The following is a 23,878-nucleotide window of genomic DNA, read 5'->3' as shown; positions in this document are numbered from 1 at the left end:
TATAATCATATATCATAAATATTTCAATAATTATATATCATATATATTTCAAAGTGATGGATATATAGATGTATAGGAAAAAGTTTAAAATCTTATGCTGATAACATATTTATAAAATTAATTATTATTATATATTATTACATATTAGTAAAAATTTTTATTATATTTTTATATTTTTATTATAATTCAATATAATTATATTTTTACTATAATTACATTGTATATAATAATTAAAAAATAATTATTCTTTTATTTTTTCAATTTGATTATAATAATCTTTGTTTTCTTTATTTAATAATCGATTTAAGAAATTTTCATATTATGATTTAGAAAATTAATCAATCATGTTTAATTTATTAATTTATTTAATTTTTTTAATGAATGTAATGTACATAAAGAATATAAATTTAAAATATTCTATATTATAACATATAATATAATATAATATAATATAATATTATAAATATTATAATTATCTTAATTTTAAAAGAATTTTTATAGCTTGAATTAAATAAGATATTAAGGAAATATTATTTTTAATGTTATATTTATTATTATATATTTTATTTCTATTTTATTCTATTAAATTATTGTTTATATTTATAGCAAAAATTTCAATGATATATAATTTAGAGAGTTGGTATGATATAGACTTTTGTATATAAATATCTAGTTAATTTAATCAAACAATTTACTCTTCGTATATTATTTTTGTATCTGCAATGAAGACATCTTGTATAAGAATTTCGTTCAAATAGAAATTTATATGATCATATATTTTTGAATAGATTTAATAATAAAATATATTTTATTTCTTATTTTTCGAATAATGCATAAATTAAAATTATGCTCGATTTCTTCATCAAAACATCTTATTGCTGTTCTAATTTTTATTAATTTTTCATTGTCAAGAATATTATCCAATTTGTAAAATTTAAAAAGATTGTTAATGTTATGGAAAAAAAGGAAACGACTCAAGAATAATTATCGAGAATTAATCTAAATAAGCAATGAAAAGATTTCGAAATAGGCTAGCCTTTCTCCAATATTTAGGCAAATATAACGTGTATCAGTTTCAACTTGTAATATGCCGGTAAAATAAATACTGTATGCTAAAGCGGTAATTTATTATATTGTGCATAACGATATTATATTTTCTCGGCTCTTTATTCGTTTTAAATCTCTCGGTAAAAATTTTGTGGAACAGTATCTCATTTCGTTCATTCTTTATTTCTATAATATATCATTTCTATAATATAAATATATACATATTTAATGCGATCTTTAAAAATCATTATCGGATTTTTATGCTTTAATTGAATGTTAATTTTGCAGTTATAGATCTTCAAACATAATTTTCAAATTAAAATTCATAGATGTTAACATATTAGAAAATGTTCTTAAAAATGTAGTTGAAATATGTTTTTTGCGTTTAATAATATTTATCTCAAAAAAGATCAAATGTATACAAATTGTAATTATATCATTTTTTGTGATTTTTGAATATTCTGGAGATTGATCAATTATTAAAATATTAATTCCGATATTTCTTATGAAATTTCTTTTTAACAAACATTTTAGAATAATAAATAAATTTTTATTAATTAAAAAACTACACATAGATATTAAAAATGTTGCATGAATTTCGAAGCTATTGTTTTAATGATTTAAATTAAATTAAATTAAAAGGATAAAAATTAGAATTATGCAAAGCATTAAATTAGTTCAAATTGATATTAAGAAAACTTTTTTGATATCTTTACTATAAAAAGATAGCGGGAGAAATGATAGATCTTATAAAGGTAACATCATATAAAGTAAACTTTAAAATTTCTAATAAAAGAGATACTTAAGAATTTTAAATCGAATTGTCAAAGAAGAACATTTTTAAAGTTCTCGAGTAATAGCGAAAGGAACTTTTATCATTTTCTAAATAATGAAAATCAAAAAGTTAAATGAGAATAAATAAACTTTTGTTATATTAAGAAAAGAATTTAAAACTCATTCAAAAAAGAAATATATTAAGAATGTAAAAAATTGTTTAAAATATAAATTGAATTTGTACTTAAATTTTTAAATTTATAATATAATTCGATAGTTTAAATAAAATTATAATTCAATAAAAATAAATTGTATATTTATAAAAATATATTTATAATATTTATTTAGAATTGTGATATTGGATTTTATTTTCTTATTTTCTTTAAACTAAAGAGTTTATTAAATATATAATATTATATATAATATTATATCAGTATCACAGTAATAAATAGCTAATATTTTAAAATTAATTGAATTGTTGTAAATTGAATAAGGAGTATGATTATAATGCAGCAAATATAACAAAAATGATAAAACATTGTAAACAATAGAATAAATTCAATCTATAAATTCAAAATTCCGAAAGTTATCAAATCTATGAAATGATTATTTTAAATTTTTTTTGTATTTAAAAAAATTATATAATTATAAATTTTCTCTCATAATAAATTGGAAATGCAGTACTCTGGAAAGAACATTTATTACTACAATTTTCAAGTTTAAGTAAGGATCTACTTTTAAAGTTTAACAATCTTCAACTCTAAGTCGCATAGACATATTATAAAGTTGAAAACTTATGTAAAAGATATTAGGAATGATATCATTATTTTTTTTTTAGTATTTCAATATTTATGATAATTAATTATTATTAACAATGATATAACAATAATATAATTTAGAAATTTCTAAAAAATATAAAATATTAGTAAAAATTAAAAATTAAAAAATACTTAAAATTATAAAATATTTAAAATGTTCATATTTCAATGAATTTTTAAATATTTGTTATATATACTGTTTTCATTAATTGTAAATTTTCTTATTTTTCTGTTGAAGTAAATGATATAAATATAATTCCAAAACATTTTTTTCGAAGTATTTAAAAATAATTAGCATGTTTTTCATATTTAACATATTATTTATTTATAATAAATTATGCTTTGCTTATCTAAAAATATTTAACTTATATTGACTTATAAATATTATCTTATATCATCAGAATTTTTTTTCTTAAATTTTTAAAGAATTTTTAAAATTTTTAAAGATTTATCTATACTTTTTATTTTGTAACTTATTCTTTGAAAATTCAATAAAAAAAAATAAAATACAGATAAACTATATTAAATTATAAGAAATCGAATAAACAATCGAAAAATCGAAAGAGTAATTAGATACAAACACTGTGTTTTAATCAAAACGAGAGGAAATAATAGGAGTATTCAAGTAGCGTCTGTTGAGAAATTTAATTAAATATTAACTTGGCTGGTCAAATTTTGACAGAACGCTTATATACTTTATTCACAGTGTAGATTCAATTTCGTCTTTCGCTGGGAAATTAAAAACGTACGCCACGAAATTCTCGACAGTTTTATTTCCGAGAAAGGCTCGAAACGTTATTTGCTTGATGGTACGTGAGATTCAAACGAGTGCATCAAGAATAGTTTCCCTCTCTCTCTCTCTTTCTGTCTTCGTATTTCTCGTTTTTTCTCTTTTTGCTTTTTCGAATTTCAAACGATACGATTTTCCCGAAAATCCGAAGCAAGTCAACGAGTTTTTAAACTTCATCTTAAACTTGTTAATTACCGTGTCCCAAGCATCGATTTTCGCTCGAAATTCGATAGAACCATAGACCAAGACTTTTTACAACTGCCTCCAGCTACGGAAGAACTCTTTAATTAAAAATACTTTTATCCTTGAAGCAGGAATGAAAAGAAAATATTCCGAATTTTTTTTTGTATGTTCCCTTTCACAATCGTTTTTTTTTTTTTCGAAAATTAGTCTCGTTTCTTTGAATTTACTATTTTCTTTCAATAATGTAACATACTGTTTCAAAGAAACATATTTTTAAATGAAATTGTAACAGTCTCATATATAATGATAAATAAATACTATTACAATGAAAATAAATAAAAGTCAATAAAAGTTAATAGATAAATAAAGTTAAGTAATATTTTATAAAAAAAAAATTTATTTTATTAGTTTACAGATTTATTAGTGTAAAGATATTATTAGTTTGAAATTTAAAAAATATTTTTTCATAATTTTCATGTTATTTTTTAATTATTTCAAATATATATATATATTCAGAATAAAATAATAAATAAAGTTAATTAGATCTTACAATGATACATAAGTATTAATACTTAATATTTCTAAAATTCTTATATATTATTTATTTATTATTTATAGATTTATCTTTGAATATTGATATGTGATCCATTATTATTTGCAAAAATTAATCATATATCATTAATTTATTAATATTTTATTTATTATATATTATATATTATTTAATTATTAATATTTGAAGCAATAAATTAAATTAAAATGACATAAAAGAATAAAATTGTAATGTTTTTGATAATATTGAAATCAAATATTTATTTGAACTATTTATTTGAACTAATGTTATTTGCACTATACTTATATATTAACAATATTTTAAAACTATATATATAATATATTATTAATTATATGTTATTTTTAATCTTAATTAGTCAATTATTTAAATATTTATGATCTATTTCCATGAATTCTTCTAATCTATTTTTTAATAAATAAGTTATAATTATTTTTACACAACATAAAATAAACTATAAAATATTTATTCTTTTACTCTTACTAATACTTCGAAATATTTATATATATTTATATATTTTATTTAGTTTTTGTTACATTACATATTTAAGCTTTTCCAATATTCTAGAAACTGCTCCACTTTCTAAGAATATATACTTTACAAGACAAATTTCAAAAATAAATAAATATTTTTATTTAACGATTTTAAAATGATAAAAAAAATGAAAATTGAAATTTATATTCTTTTTTAATTTTTTTTAGAAATAAATAATAAATCAATAATAATAAAACTTTTTTATTGATTTAAAAAATATAAATTTAAATCATTTAATTAACTCATGCACAATCATTTTTATTAGTTGTAAAATAATTGTTATCTAATTTTATAATTGTACGAATTTTCAAAAATATTAAAAATAATATTAAATTTTTTAACTATTTAATATATTATTATAGATTACAGATTATAGATTATAGATTATAAATAATATTTATTAGATTATAGAAAAACTATAATAAATTAGTATATTAATAATAATTATATATAATATTATATTAATAATAATTATAATTAATTAGTATATCATTTAAAATATAAATACATTAGTATATCACTTCCTAATTAATCATAATTTCAAACCGCATATTTTTATATTTGTAAAAATAACTATAACTCTTTAAAAATTATTAAATATTAAAAATTATTTAGAAAATATATTAAATTGATACAGTTTACAGCATAAAATGTACATTTAACCGAATGTATAGAATATTTTAATTTATATCAATTTTAATCGAAATCATTTAACGTTACATGTCGCACTTATTATTAATTGTTTCGATAAATCAGAATAAATCATATATGAATTAACACATTTATATTTCAGATATATCTATCAAATTAATTACTTAAATCGAATTAATATCAATTATTTAATGGCATATTACGTCTACTTATATGAAATTGTATAAAATTTATCACTTGTGAAACTGATTACAAGTTCGTTATATGTAATCTCACTAATAATACAAATAAGAACATTGAATTTCATTAGCGGTAATATAAATATAACCATACCATGAGTGATAGAAATAGTATTAATATGCATAGTAATAATTTCCCTGTTCCAATATTAATTCATATCATTATTCACTATAAAATTGTCGATTAATTTCACCTGATTTCACTATTAAATTGCAAATTGAATTAATTTGTAATTTTTATTTGTATTTTATAATCTGTTTTTTATGAAACAAAATTTATTTAGATATTGATCAAACAAAAATTGATAATAATTTTATAATTTTATATATATAATTTATATATTTATATATTTATATAAATATATAAATTATATATATTTATATATTATATATTATATATATTTATATATTTTATATATAAAATTAAATAATATAAGATATGAATTTAATATGAAATTTAATATTTGCAATTATTTATATCTTTTTGATATCTTTTTATTATATTTTATATTAATTTATTAATTATATTTTAATCACGATTATGATAATGTTTTTTGAAATCAAAATTTATTATTTTTCAATGTTTTGTTATATTCTTATCTAAATTATATTATGAATTATTGTTAAATTATAAATTATAAATTATAAATTACACACATAACAAATAATCACTTCTGATTTAATGATTGAAATTTTATAAAAGAACAAAATAAATATAATTATAAAAAATTTCTAATTTTTCTTTGAACAAAATTTTAACTCAAATTTTGATTTATTATGAAATAAAATATTTTCCAGAAATTTATTATTTTAGTTATTATAAATTATTTTATTTATTATGTTATGTTATTTAAATGTTTAGTAAATTCAAAATTTTTACAAATATTATGTTTACTAATGAAATATCTGTTTTAATAAATATCTATGAAATTTTGTTTCTCTTATATTTACATGAATTTATATTTCTTCAATAATTCAATAATTCAGATCTTAATTTTTTTTTATAAAAAAAAAATAATTTGTATTTTTTTTGCATCATAAAATTCTATTATGTAAATATTTATAGATATTATGATTCTAGAATATTTTTTTTCAAATCTATTATTTTCTAGATATTACACAAATTTTCTAATATATTTTGCAGAAATATTAAAATATTATTGTAAATAATATTTTTTTTTCATACTAAATATCCATGATATTTATCATTATATTTATAAGCTTTTGATATTTTAAAATAACATTATTTTTTTAAATCATATGTCACATATAATGCAGAATAAAGAATGTAAAATATAAAAAATAGAGATTGTAAAATATAAAAAATATAATTTTAAAAATTAATTCTTAAAAAAGATAAGATTGTACTATACGATGTTGAAAAATATTGAAAAAAATTTTCTTTGGAATATTAAGTAAATATAAAAAATTAATACTTTTTCGATATTTTTCATATTTTCCATATTTAATAAGTTTTTTTACAATTAAATTCACAATCAGTACTCAAAAATATGTAAAATATTTGTCCATTCTCAAACAATATATACATATATATATTTTCATTTATTTTCTATCATCTATTTTCTCCAAATAATCAAACAGTAGAAAAAAGGAAATTTTTATTGTGTTTAATTTTTTCTATATTATTAAAAAGTAATAGTAATGTAACTTTATATAAATATATATGTAAAATTTAGATATATTATATTACTTTTGAGAAATATAGAAAATCACTATCATTTTTGGGAATATATATGTATAAGAAAACATTTATTTATTTTAGAAAGTGTTGACATAAAATATATATATATATATATATATATATATATATATATATATATATATATATGTTTTTAATTCGAGTTTATCATGTTACAGAATATAAGAATGTAATTCAAGATATAAAATTCTATAAATTTCGAAACTTTCAAAATGCAAATTAATATTTATTAAAAATATGTGCATCTTTTTGTAAAATGAATTATCATAAATTTATATATGCATTTTTAATCGTATTTCTGAAAAAAAACAGCTTGTTATTTTATTGTCTATTTTTTATTTTCAGAAAAAAACACTAAAACTGTAAAAAAAGAGGATATTCTTTCACTTGAGAAAAAATGAATTAATTATTTATTCATTAATCTAGTTTATTTTTAATAATCTAGGTTGTCTATTTATTTTTTTACTTGTCTCAATTAGTCAATTTAATTTAATTTAAATTTTAGACATTCGACTAAGAAATTTGATTTTCACTTTTCAATCTTAAGAAAGCTAGATTTAATTTAGAATTAGAGAATAAGGTATCTTAGAGAAGATTACTTAAATAATATGTAGTACGTAAAATAATAAGATTTCTAATAAATTATTTTTAAAAATTTCTATTTCTTATAATTTTCACATAACTCTATAAATTGTAAATTTGAAAATATTTGTTTCTTTGAAAAATAATTTCAATAATCTTCTAAAACAATTGTTTATTTGAACAAAGATAAATAATTTTCATTTTTTCATTCAAATTTTCATTTCTTTAACTTTAATTATTATTAACTTAACTTTAATTATAAAAATATATATTTGATAATAAACAATAGTATTTAAATAAAAAATTTTTTTCGTTTTTAAATTATATCATATTTTCGACCGCTTTCTTATATATAATTACAAATCGAGTTTCTAATCGAAACAACTTGTTTCGCGGTTTAATACCAACATCGTAACTACAAAGTATTAATTCATAAAGCCTTAATTCAACAAACTTCTCGTTAAACGATTTACCTGTAATCCAAAATTGCTTACCTACAAAATTGCATCTTGATTGAAACGCTTTTCGTTAAAAATAAATTCACTGCCTTCATTCAGTTTTCTTACATCTTTTCAGTATTTTCAGTATAAATTTGTTCTAAATTTCAAATTATATATTTTTTATTTATTCATTGTTTTTTATTTAAATAATTGGTTTATAATTATTTTTATATTGATTCATAAATATAAATTTAATTTTATAACAATCAACATAATTAATTAAATTTAAATATTACATAATAATCATTATATATTTAAGTATCATTATTCATATAAATAATAAATCAATTTTTAAACAATATTATGTAAATTATTATAAAAATCAAATTGATTTCAAATTTGTTAACTTTATGCTTTTTAATTTTATTGTATATTTATAATATTAACACAAGCAATTAAAAGATAAATGTGAAAAAATGTGCAAAATAAAATAGAGATTTTTAAAAGAAAATAATTTTATATAATAATTAAATATTTATGTAAATCAATTATTATGATTTAGATTAACAAATGAATATGTAGCGACTTATGAAAAAATATCTAGAAAATACATATATTACATATTTATAACATATTTCGATATATTTATTTTATAATATAAAATATTTATAATATAAAATTTTTTTAACCAAAATTTAAATTTAGAAAAAAAAATTTGAAAAATAAAATTTTTTATGTAAATAAATTATTTACTGAACAATAAAAAATATACAATTTTACAATGAATTTATTTAATATAAAGTTTAAAATTACTTTTATTTAAAATTTATAATTTTAAAATATCACGAATATTTCTAAAAGCAGTTACATATCTAATTTTAATAGTTTAAATAAGTTCTAAATCATTTATTCATCATTTAATATAAAATTATAAGATATATCTGAACTGTAATTAAGACTATAATTTTATTAATTCTATAAGAAATTCAAATATCCAATATTCAGATAATAGAAAAGACTTTCCGAAGTAAATCACATATCAAAATAATCTGCTTTGAATTTTAAGAGAATTTGATCCAAAAATTCATATATTGATATTTAGACCATAATTTACAAGCTTTTTGAAGACATATTCTTCTACATATCGTAAATTTATTTTTTATTACATTATATAAAAAAAATATACGATTTTGAATAATGTGATATAGGATAATAAATAAAGAATTGAATAGAGATGATTGAAATAAAATGATATTATATAAAATTTAATATTGCAATAATAAAATAAAAGAAAACATAATTTATAATATACTCATATAATAATATAAAATTTTATTATATATTTTCTTACATACAATTATATAATTATATATTTTTGACTGATATAAAAGTTTTTCGACTTCTTCTTGGAAAAAGTTGTATAACTATTTTGACAGTTTATCTTTAATAATATATAAGTTAGTTTACTGTAACCGAAAGTATTTTCGATTTAACTTCGTCTGAAAGTGACAATTTTTCGTAAAGTCTTACTGGCGCCAAAGTTTTTCTATTTGAAATGTTTTTATCATCTGTAAACTCAGATCGGTGCAAACATGGCAGAATTTCTTTTATCTTTTCATATTTGATTGGAACTCTTAAACTAGAACATGATAAAAGCATAGAAAATCTGCTCAATCTCGCAATTTTTAATACTAATTCACTTTCTTTAAAATAATATTTAATAAAAACTCTATACATCCAAAAAATAGACTTTTAAACAGAATAATTCTATCAAAGTATTTTATTTCATGTTAAAAAATATAACTTTTAATAATTTATTAAAAATATTTGTGAAAAAATTTTTATTTCAGCATTAACAATAAACTAAACAATAATAATAAGTAATAAACTATTGCATATTTATATTACATATACAATAATAATATAATAATTAATATAATTATTGTATATAAAATTTATATAATAAATGTATAATGATATTTACATAAATTTTGCATTTCATATTAAAAATTTTACGGCATCAATGATGATCTAGATCATAAGAACATTTATAATTGTTGTTAAATTTGCCATTACTTTTTATAATTTAATCGATTATCATTCGTTCTAGCAGTGAACTACTGCTTTTATACAATATAGAACAAATTCATATTTGATTTGAAATTGACTCAATAAGAATTAGACTTCTCAAATAATTCACTAAATAATACAATCTTTCAGAAACGTTTTGAAATATTTTTTATAACTAATTACTTATATCTTGAAATATAATACAATATTATCAATGTTCATGCACATTACTTAAATTAAAAATTTGTATTATAAAAAAGATATTTTTTTTTTAAAAAGATAAATATGAAAAAATATTTTTTAATTTTTTATAATATATATATAATATATATTATATTATATATGATATAGAAATAATAATTATATTGCTTCTTGTAATGAAAATTATATTGAAATATAATATTAATAAATTATATATATGTCATAAAATTTATAGTGAAATATTTCTTTATATTAAATATTATATTAATATTATGATGACAATGTGATAAAGTTTTTAGATTTTTAAAGATATTTCATAAAGTCAGCAATAAAATTATTGAATATATTTTATTATTAATATAAGACAACTATTTCAAAAAATGAAATTACATAATTATAAATAAATTAATAATAAATAATATTTTACTGCAATTTATAATGATAATTAATGTTATAATTTAATAATTTATAAATTTTATATTTTATAATATAAAAATAAAAAATCAAAATAAAACAAATTTATTATTTTTTAATAAAATAAAAATAGACGAAGAAGAATATATTATTATATAATATATATTACATATTAAATATAATATTAAATATATATATATTTAATAATGTATAATTTTTTAAATATCATCAAACTACTATTTATATAAAATAAGTCATTTTGAAAAATTCACTGAAAATATTTTATTTTTTGATTTTTGTACAATTTTTGCACTACTTTATTTTTTATTTAAAAGTTTAAAATAACTAGAAAAGATAATTACAAAGTATAAATTTATAAAATTTCATAATTTATAAATACATTACTATTTCAAATGAATTAGAAATTAATGTAGAAAGAAAATAATAATATATTTATAGAATAAATCCTGCATGTATTATATTATACTATACAATATGTTGCATATTATACAGTTTTTCATTTTCTTTTCATAAGAAACTGATAAATGAAATGATGAAAATCTTACAAATTCATTTCTTTGTCAATATCATAATAACGACATTAATTAATTTTTATCAAGCTCCAAATCAACGATAGTCAAACATAAGATATCTTGAAAGGTAGCATATATATACAACATATATATGCGACATAAATGCAGGCAAGAGAATGATATATAGTATATGGGAACCGCAACATACGCAGGAATGTGAACTTGGCACCAAAAGGAAACCAAGATTATGTACATTGATATAGTGGTATTAAAACGAATCGTAAACGAACCAGTACGTTACACATTCTGATACATACATGCAATATTAGATAAGCTTCAGTTACTTCATCTTGAATCTTGGAAATCCTAAGCACTTTCTCACGATTTCTAGTCTGATTAATGCTTCCGAAAGTGTTGTTTGTTCTCTTCCATTTAATCTTGCCGATACTCCAAAGTTTCTGTTACATGCCATTCTTATCAAAAACGATGTGTGTACCAGTTTCTATTCCTTTCGATAAATTTTATTTTACGCAATAGAAACGAAGTGTGAGCTCACATCTATTATTCAGTAGCATGCGTGTTCAGGATGTACGTTGAGAAGTTTATGCAAAGCATTATTTAGGAATATGTTAGATGGATTATGTAACTTATGCTTCTAATTTAGGATTCTAATGTATGCTACTTCAATCGATGAATTAATGACATTAGAAATTATGAATATGAAATCTTATGCAAATCTTATGCATAATTTATATGAAATCTTTTATTAAAATCAAACAAACAGTTTTAACTGTTCATTTTAAATAATCAAATAACCAAATTCTTTGAAAACTATTATATTTATAAAAAAAGTATAAATAAAAATAATTATTAATCCTTTGTGAATAATCTTTGAGCAAATATTTTTTACGTAAAACAAAAGATATAAATTAAAGATCTAAATATTAAGAATAAACAAAATATATATTCTTATTATTAAACAATTTTATTATTAGAAACTAAATATAATACATATTAAAAGTTTATTGAACTTAATTTAATTTTATTTAATTTTGATGCCACTAAAGATGCGGCATTTATATCTACAAAGTAAAAAAGAGTTTTTTTTTCACGAGATACATTATATAATACAATTGATTATGATGGCTCGAGTCTTAAGAACTGAAATTTTCGAGTTCTTAAGAAATTTTATCTTATTTTCTTTTTTGAAGTTTTTTTGAAATAAGAACAAAAATATGATATATGGAAACAGTTACAGTTAAATTTTATGACATTACAGATTAATATTAGAAGATGTAGGATGAAGGATTAGAATAAAATTTTTTCAATTATAAAAATTATAGAAAAAAATTCGTAAATTATTTTTTATTTTTGAATATTCTAATATTTGAAAGAAAAAAGACGTGATATTGATTGATTGAACAATTGTGAAGTAATATAAGTAATAGAAATCATAAAGACATGGAGATAAAGATATAATTTATAAAGATATAAATTTAAAATAAATTTTAATTTAAAATTCGATTTATGAATTTATGAATTTTAATTAGATATAATTGCAATAACTCAAATTAAAAATTTATATTTCGACTTGTATGTATTTATAGACATTTCTATTACAAAGAAAAATTGTATTATATATAAAATTCTAGTCTCATAGAAATTCAAGTTCTATGAGAACTTTAGAATTTCCACTTTATGTGATTTGATACAAAATTTAATGTTAACATATATTTTGTTTTTTTTTATTATTATGCTTTCGTAAAAGTACATGGAAAACGAAAACATTAAATATTAGATTAGATTGAGAATAATTATTGAAAAATTATGCAAATTTTATATATATATATATATATATATATATATATATATATTTATATTTATATTATATATTGTATTATATATTATATTTATATTATATATTATATATTTTATATATTTATATTTTATTTTTTCTACAACTTGAATTTTTAATATTTCTTTTTTCTGTATCTCTACAAATTATAAAGATTCATATATGGATTATATTCAATAAAGAAAAGGGGACTCAAATCTATGTTTCACTGTCAAAATTGTTTTATAAATTTCGAAAGAACAGTCCAAGTCTCGACATGTTCGAAACTGTCGCAGTTCTTCATAAAATACTTGGAACGTGTTGGCAGGATATAGCATTCTTCTTTTAAATTAAAGCGAGACAAGTGTGTTTTGCGAGTTGTGTTTCTGACGGATTCCATGAACTTCCTTGTCCCTTTAGGAGACTTCAGAGCTATTCCAGCCAAGAGTTCCGAAATTTCCGTACTCTCTCACTTAATAAAATTCTTTGTGTTAAACTGCTGTATGAAAATACATATAGATCTTAGTATATTTTGATAAGTAGTTTGAGTATCGTTAGATAAATATAAATTTTATTATGTATGTATTTTGTGTACGTATTATTAAATTATTAATAATATAATAATATGTATATTATACATGTATTATTAAATTCGTTTAAATAGATAACATTTTTAAATTATAAAGAATTAAGTTTCTAAATAAATATCTACAAAATATTTCTATTTTTTTTTTTTAGTAAATCATATAAATTTTATACATATTATATTTATTATATTTATATTTATTATAATATTTATAATAAATATTTTCATTTTGTATATTTTTTCACAAAAATATATTTTTTAAAAATAATTGGATAGATATTTAAATTGGTTAAAAGTAAATAAATATAATTTTTTCATTTTATACATAAAATATGCATAAATATATTTTAAAATTCAAAAGATATATTTACAATAGATATATTTTTTGAAATTGTCATATTATGTTAATAGATCATTTAGAATAAAATATTCTGTAATAATTTTTTTCAATTTTTTATTTCAAATATCTCGTACAACAAATCTCTATTTTTTCACTTTTTAACATAAGTTATATAAATATGTTTATCAAATTTCATTAATATAAAAATTTTTAGATTAAATAATTTTTGTATATAAGTTTATATTTTAAAAATATATTATTAAGTAAATTAGATATATAAGAAATTAAAATATGAAATCTAGATTAATATAATCTTTTACTAATTATAATACAATTTCATTATTCAATTTCATTATTTCAGAGAATAATTTCTTTAATAGTCATCAATTTTTATTAATTTTTTTGAGCAACATTATATGGCAATTTAATTTATTTCTATTTTAATATATCAATAGATTTTTTGTAAAATCTAATTTCAATAATTCTTTGTGTATAATTATTATTATAAATCATTATCATAATTTTGATATTTAATTTTCTAATTTTAGATAATGAACTTTTGTTATTAATGTATGTTTATTTTACTTATATAAACATATTTATGTTAAATATAATTTATAATTTATGTATTAAATAAAATTAAATAAATATTAATATATAAATAAATATTTATATATATTTATATAATTATTATATATATCAAAAAATAAATAAAGAATTAATTCATTAAATATTACATAATTATTATATATGTACTATTTAAAAAATCCTAATTCATGAAAAGCATTAGATTTAATTATATAAATTTATAATACTTGTAATATATTACAATATTATAATATATATAATAATATATTTTAATATTAATTATATATATTAATTTAATAGCGTTTACGGAAAAAAAAGAAATATCCTTTTCTTTGGATCATTTTTGAAATCTAAAATTGGTAATAAACAATAAATAATAATTAATTTATTACTATTAATATACTTATAGTATATAACATGCTACAAATACATTGTAATACATATATATATATATATATATATAATATATTATTATTATTGTTTACTGTTATTATTATGTATGTATATATATATATATATATATATGCATCTCACTTGTTTTAAATTTTATTGTTCATTCTATATAAGAATTCAAATATTTTTAATATTAAATAAATACAATTTTTAAAATAATATTAAAATAATATTAATATTAATATTAAAATAATATTAATATTAATATTAAATAATATTAATATTAAAATAATATTAATGTTAAATAAATATAATACAATTTTTAATTTTTAAAGTAATTTTATTTTTAATTTAGCTATTTTAATTCAAAGAACTTAAAGATTTACTTCTTTCATAAAATTCTAAGTTTATACATTTTTTCTTTTTTTTTTCTATCCTTTTATTTATTTTGAATGAACATTTTTAAAAAACATATAATCACATTTGCCAAATATTTTATGTGATTTTTCATATCCGAGTAATCGAATACTCGATCTTTCCATACATTTATAGCTCTCGAAACTCATAATAAACATTTTCGTTTATATATTATTTAATTAAAGAATCACATTTGAAAAATATACTTGTATCTTAGTGAATCCTTTTAATTCTTAAAACTTATATTTTTTATTTATTTTTATGTGAAAAAATAATAAAAAATATTATTAAATTATCAAAATATCGTTAAATTATTGAACAACATTTATCAATCAGGAATAGAGTTTCATAAAAAATTTAAAATTGATTCAGTGAACGAAGGATACAAGCTGAACGTTCTTGTTGATAATACATTTGCAACAGCGGAAACTTGCTATTCCATAGCTGCGATTTTATACTTTTTCTGGAGGTATTTCTGATAGTCGTTTTCACTGAAAAATGAGTGTTTCTTGCTATGCGCGCTCGTTCGTTGAATTGCACACCGTAAATTAGACCAAGTTGCCACAGAATATTCAGGGAAAAAATATATTCGATCCAACGAAAGCGTCAGGCGAAATCGTAGAGGTGTTCGCGAATAAAATCTATTGCTTTGGAAAGCTAGATATCGCTACGGATATTCGAATTTTTCGCTTGTTACTTTGTATAAGCCTTTCCTATTTTCTGATAGTTATCCCGAAGCTTTGTAAGTGAACTCAATTTGAATCGATGTTCTATTATTAAAAGAAAAACTATAGAAAAGAAATTTAATATTCTAATTTTACTTATTTTAACTGAAATATTAACAGTTGATTAATTAAAATAATTATAAATTCTTAATGTTTTTAACATTTAATTATTAATGTATTAATATTTCTTTTTTTTCAAATAATTCCAAATACTTAACCAAAATTCTCTTATCATTTTTGATTTTTGATTATTTATCAAATTAATATCAAATTAAACAATTAATATAAATTAATAACGAAAGCTATTATATTTTTCTTTGTTATTTATATATGGACAACAATTCTCTGAAATTAGAAATAATGTAACATATTAGAGTGTAAAGGAAATGATATAATATCTTTAAGCTATTTTGATTTTCGACCTTTCTCGAAACTAATAGAATTTAAGTGTAATATATATATCCATAAATAAATTATTTAATAATATAAATATGATTAAACTAAAGTACAACTTGTTTAATAATATAAGACAAGGTGAACCAATTAATTTTTCTTATTATTTCTTAAATATGAACATATTTTTGTGGAAAACATTAATATTTAGACAAAATGAAGATAGCTATGAAATGAAATGAATGAGTTTTTTTTTCTTTGAAAATAGAAAGATTTTTTATTGTATACTAAATCTAAATGTAACTATAAAATTAAATTTAGAAAATAAATAAATATAAAATATAAATTTTTGCTATAAACAAGTTATCAAAGAAATTAATTTTTATCAATATTTCTTTGAATTATATATAGTACTATTTTTCTTCTGTAAAATCAAATTTGATCTATTGTAGAAATAATAATAAAATTCTTATAATTTTATATAAAAAATCATATAACAATTAGAACTTTTTTTAAAATTGACATTATTTTTACAGTTTTAAATTCGTTTTTATATATAAATTTATTTAAATTTAGATATAGATAGAATAACAACAAAATAAAGAACAAACAATAAAATAAAGAGATTCCTTTTCTCAAAAATTTAAAAAATTCAGTTGGCTATAAAGACATCATAAAGATATTGCAAATATAAAAAATTTTTTATAATTTTTAAAAATTGCAATTTCCCGTTATTTTTATAATAATTCTTAAAAAAATTTTTTCCATCAAATTATTGAATTTTTATCTAGCTTTAAGTATAAGTTTGGAAATCATAAAAATTTAGTGCTTTTTGAATTTCTGACTTAATATTCAATAATAACTTGCCGAAAAAATCATATAATAAGCTTCAGAAAATTATTCAAAAAAAAAAATTTAATTTTTAACTTTATTTTTATTGTGGATTCATTTATGAAAAAGTTTTGCAGTATCTTTACAGATTTTTTAAATTTTTGAGAAGTATCTTTACTCTTTTATTTGTTACATGATATAAGATCATTTTTAAAAAACAGATTGTAAAATTAAAAATGTTATTCTTTAAAATAAGTTTAAAATAAGTTTATTATTATATATTTTTTTCTTTTTCACAAACAAAGTTTTATTCAAATTTTGTTCTTTTTAAAAATTTTATAACAATTTCAAATATCGATAATTTTTTATTGAATATTGACTTATTTATACTTTTCATTATATATTGATTCCGCTTTCTTGCTGATAATTTTTCTTATAATTTAATTCATAATTTGAACTGTTTTGTTTAAATATAAAATTGTAGTTAGAATAATAATTATGTGTAACAAAAAAAAGAAACAGAAAAAAGAAAATTAAATTAAATTTTAAATTTAATATAATTAAATATACAATTAATATAACAAAATATATAATATGAAAATAAGTTTTTTAAATTTTTATAAAAATTTTTATAAAAATAAGAATAATAATTACAACAAATAATTTTTTTGATAACATTTTTTTTATTTATAATCGAAAATTAGATAGTTAATTTTGTTTTTTGCACAATACACATGCATTTGCTAAACATATATCCATAATTCAAACTATCTATTATATAATATGCACATTATAAAAGTTTTAATCTCGTCTAAAATATTAAAAGATGAACTTTAAAAGATGAACTTAAGAAGATATTCTTTATTAATTTCTGATTCTCGTGGCATCATTTAACAATATTTTTACTATCTTTTTTATATGATCTCCAGTAACCATATTATTTATGAGTTAAACTTTTAGTTTATATTTGATAATGTAAAAAATTTACTTGTAAAAATATCGATTCTTTGAATATTTCATTAAATATATTCTAAAAAGAGCTCTTTAACTTTTTTAATTTACAAAAAATAAATATTTATTTTTAGATAGAAAAAAAATTTTTTGTTTTGCAAATTATTTTATGTTTATTATTAACGATAATTAATCTTTACTTAATATAAACATGTTTTCTTGCTTAAATAATTAATAATTAAAGCATGTTACATTATTTATTGTTATATTTTTTTTGTTATAAACATAAAAATAAATATAAAAATGAAAAAGCTAAATTATCAATAGAAGATTTCAATATCTTTTCAATAATATATTTCATTTAATTATTTTTGATTCGACATTTGAATTATATTATTTTATTAATTTATTATAATTAATGTAATAAATTAGTTACGCTCTTAATAATATACGGTAATGTTAATAACTCAATTAAAATGCTTTGTATTTCACATATTTCCATTGGTTATTGCGATAATTTTCAGCATCAGAAAATTATTTCGACAGAAAATGTACATAAATTAAATTACAGAAATAAATGAGCATAGACATATAAATATTGTCAGAAATTTTTGCTATTAAGTTGCTTTTATACAGTAATAATAATTACAATATTGATTATATAAATAATGTTGATTGCACTTTGCAAGTTTTCATATAAATGTTTCTTTAAAAAAATTTTATATATAATTTTTAATTCAAAATTATTAAGTAAATACTTTTTTTTTAATCAAATATGTATATATACATTAATATTTATGTCAAAGAATTATATTAAAATAAAGAATCCTAAGCAAAAGCCTGATAAATCTGAAATGCTACTTATATATCTGTGTGTTAATTTTAAGGATAAAGTTACATTGAATAGAAATGATTTTGAAAGAAAAATTAGAAAAATATAAGAAACTTTAAGTAATTATTTAATTTATATTAAATGATTAAACATTAAATAATAATAAATCTATTTATACTTTAAAAATATTAAAATAGAATCAATCTCATCAATAAAATGAAATAAATATTTACATTATGGTTCGACTTTTTTTCGTTGACTTTTTAATTATGTTCTTAAAGTTATTGCACTGAATAGTTGTAAACGATTTACTTGGCGGTATTTATTTTATATTAAAAAATTATTAGCAAAAATAATTTAGAATAGATTACGTCGTTAAAAAATTATTTAAGCTAATTTAACCTAAATCAATATAAACAATAAAGTTAAAAATTAAATAAATTTTTTTATCATTAATTAATTTATGTTAATTTTAAATTTAATTTCATTTTAAATTAAAATTAAATGAATTTAATTATTAGTCGATTATTATTATTAATCGATTTCCATTAATTTTCTTAATCTAGCCATCGAAAAACTAGCTATCAATTATTTAACAATAAACTTGATTAAAATTAACATAACCTAATTTAATTTGTTTTAAAAAAATAGTTTTAGTTAATAATTTTTTAATAAATAATAATTGCTAAGTAAAATCTTCATAATTCAAGATGTTAACATATTAAAAAATCATTAAGATCAGAAAATGATCTTTTTGTAATATAAATATAAATAATAATTTTCTAAATAAATAAATAATAATTATAATAAATAAATAAAATTATTTTAATAGGCACAATAATAAACACAAATACTATATAAAAACTAAAATATATACAATAATAATATTAATTGATAAATTGATTTGATAATAGTTGAAAAAATATTTATTAATTAAAATATATATTAATATATTATATTGTTGCCATGTTTCTCGAAAAATACTATGTTTCACAATATAAAACTATTGCCGAATGAAAATGCAACTAACCATACATTTATGTTGTTAGTGATGGGAAGGAATTTCAACAAAACAAAAGCAGCCACGTAACTTTCAATCGGAACCTCGAAAATTTGAAGCAACATACACATTCAATATACGCATAGTGGCGTATTCAATTGCCACTAGTTGGTGCGCGCGATATCAATTCGTTTCTCCAACTATTTGGTGAAAAAGTTATCCAAAACATCGTAAAGTGGAACATAGTTCTCAAATTGATAATGTATTTGTGAATCCCATTCTATATTGCACAACGCAGCATGACATAAGCTTCTATATTTCTATATATTCCTGAACAATTCAGTCGGCCCCTCTACTAGCCGATTTTCTCGACATTCTCCTCTATTCTAGCATATTTAACAGGCAAGAATATATGCGTGATAGAAATACTCCGATGTCGCCTCAGGTCGTTCCAAGTATAAACTCAAAGACATATAAACACAAGACCCGATGAACATCCACCATAATAACGCAGCGCAGTCCTGTTTAATGAAACTCTTACATAAACTATACATAAATATGCATAAAATGTCATGATACGTATATTTTTCTTCTAACTATTTATTACTCTTCTTTTTCTGCTTAATATTTCGGCAACATATACGAGCTAAAAATGAAAATCTGCGAAAATTTTCAGCATCTTTTATATTTTTCTCGTTTAGTTTTTTTTTGTTTTTAATTTTTCAATTTTTTAATATTTCTTTTTTCTTTTATTTTTTGTTTTAAATCGATATATATAAATTTTTACATTAATTATAATGTAATTATTAAATTTTTCAATTAATTAAACTTAAAAAAGTACAAGATGTAAAATTAGATTTTCTGAAAATTTCTTTCTTAATTAAACTAACATTAAGTAATATAAATAAAAAAATTGTTCTATTTTCTAATAATAATAGATATTTTAATTTGAATTATCCCGAAGAAAAAATTTCATGCAAAAAAATTCTTTTTCCATTATAACTTTTTTATAATTTTTCAATTTTTTTTATTTTTGTCGAGAATATCGAGTTAAAGAATAACATTATTTCGTAATCACGCTATAATGAATTATTTACAAGCTTCAAGAAGACTATTGATTAACTTTCAAGAAAAACTTGGATAGGATAAATAAAACTTTTATATAGTTTATAAGATAACTTAAAATCCGACTTATTGCTTGTTACAGGAGAACATCCAGCAGCCATGCAACACGGAAACTCGAGTAATAGCGGTGCGGCAACGAGAACGCTCGCGTTGCTCCTGTTGCTCCTGCACGCCGGTTCATTTGCGAGGTGACTGGTCGATCACGGATTCTTTCAGTAAGAACGTGAGCGAATACCGTTTTTCGTAATTAAAAAGAAAAATTGAAAAGATGCGAGCAAGAGGGAAGAAAGAAATGTTATCTTTATTAGCACCAACCATCTTCAACATTGAATATATAATTTATATATATATCACTTTGAATCTTGCTTCTAAAATTGATCAGAGAAAAGAGAACAGACAAACCAGCGATTATCAAAGTGACTTTCCTAATCAAATCTCGAATAATTCGGGAACAATAATTGTTGACTGATTTCTGACTTCTTATGATTTTCATGAATCTATTGATCGTTTTAACTGACGTGAATTGCTTCCAAATGCCGCAATAGTAAATATATAGCGACATGTTACTCGAAACCGTCGTTACTGTCGTTAGCCATTTCTCTTTTGATATCCGTAGATGTTCCGAATTTATTGTAATGACGTGAGTGAAACTGTTTTGTTAATGATGATTCTTTATTCTAAAGATACATTTAATCGACAGTTTACCGTGACATAAGTTATACGGATTCATGAAAAAGATTTTTCTTTTGTTTCGTACAGAAGGAAGATCGGAAATAAATGAATCAGCCAAAATCTCGAGAAAAGGACTCAACAACATGTAAATGGGTGTTTAGTATGATACAATTAGATGCGATCCACGGAAGCATCAGCGATAATCAAGGATTTGCGTGCTGCTCGTTATAACGTAGTTAACGAGTACACCGAGTTTCTGCCAAGTTGGATGACTGCCACGTTTCTTCAGTAACGTTCCTTGCTGTTCATGTGTTGCAAAACGAAATAAAACGCGTACTCTTCAAATCGTTTTGCTTTCAAGAACTATACACATTTTAGTTTAAGAAATGCGACAAGCAAAGTAGCAATATAAAGAGTTCTGTGTTCGAACGTATCCAAAAAAAACACAAAGTTTTTTTAAATCTCATTTTTATATGAAGAGTTGAAATCTAATTAAATTCATGTATGAAAAATTTGATTTAATATAATTTAATACAGAATATTCGATGTATTCATAATTTGTATTATTAATATATAAAACATATATATAAGTAATATATCTATCTTTTTATTTGAAATACAGTGTTTATAGTTTTTAATTTTATTTTAAATCTAGTATCTAGCAGAAGATTATTACTATAATATCTATTTTTTAATTTGTTCGTTATTTTTAATATCTAATTTTTAAATCTAATAATAATCTTTTAATAAAATCGAATAATCTTTTAATATTGTATTGAAATAAAATAACATGCAAAATATATATAATTTACTATTAGATTATAAAAATCTTTTAAATCGTTTAAAAAAATTAATCCAATGTACTTATTTGCTTATCTATTATTGCTTATTAAGGATAATATGAATATAAAAGATTATTATATATAAATATTATATTTTATGAAATAAAATAATTTATTGACATGGTATAATTTTAATACATTCAATTTAATTAATTTAATTATTTGAAATATAAATTTTTACATTGAATTTTTATATTGATTTTTTATATATTTTATATTTTTATAAAATCTTTGAAGATTTTTTTTTGTTTTTAAATTAAAATATGAGAAAAAGCATTATTATTAAGAATTATTATTTATAATTTTAATATTTCATTTTATTTATTTATTAAAATGAATATATATATATTTCTAAAAAGTGAAAGAAATAATTATTAATAATAATTTAAGTATTTAATTAAGCAATCAATCAAAATTGGCAATGTTTGTCAGAATATTTTTCATTTAATAAACAAGAATGTTATATAATTTTCAAATTTTTTTTATATGTAAATTTTAATTCATATTTATTTGTTGATATAATAATATTTTATCTTATCTATTTAATAATATATTAATCTGTATAAATTCTGAACATACGGTTAGAAACATAATTTAAACTATTTCTAGTCATATCTAGTATCTAATCCAATCATGCAGTCAGACGATAGATCATTTCCACGAATTGCTATAGTCCAATTGCCTCTATCATTCCTTTATTGTTGCTAATGCCACGTGATTGCCACTTTCCTCGTCAGAAATGACTTATTTTTGATCGACAATATGCATGTGTAGAAGGGTTTGGG

At 18.6% G+C, this 23,878-nt stretch overlaps 1 protein-coding gene across 5 annotated transcripts in view; it reads left to right on the top strand.

Moving 5' to 3' along the window:
• Positions 1-22,843, top strand: part of LOC724823 (basement membrane-specific heparan sulfate proteoglycan core protein) — a 318,372-nt gene extending 295,529 nt beyond the window's left edge. For 3 of the 5 annotated variants that reach the window (XM_026441751.1, XM_026441753.1, XM_026441752.1), the window contains exons 7-8: positions 21,662-21,767; positions 22,339-22,763. In XM_026441751.1, coding sequence (XP_026297536.1) covers positions 21,662-21,767; positions 22,339-22,360 — 128 coding nt within the window. In that variant the 3' untranslated portion in view covers positions 22,361-22,763. Of the gene's footprint in view, positions 1-21,661; positions 21,803-22,338 lie in introns of all 5 variants that reach the window. The other 2 variants (XM_026441754.1, XM_026441755.1) reach the window with 2 other exon arrangements.
• Positions 22,844-23,878: the final 1,035 nt, after the last annotated feature.

This window comes from Apis mellifera, linkage group LG7 (assembly GCF_003254395.2).
Source record: "Apis mellifera strain DH4 linkage group LG7, Amel_HAv3.1, whole genome shotgun sequence".
NCBI lineage: Eukaryota > Metazoa > Arthropoda > Insecta > Hymenoptera > Apidae > Apis > Apis mellifera.
Note: the sequence above shows the minus strand (reverse complement) of the source record. Positions and strands in the feature narration are given on the sequence as shown.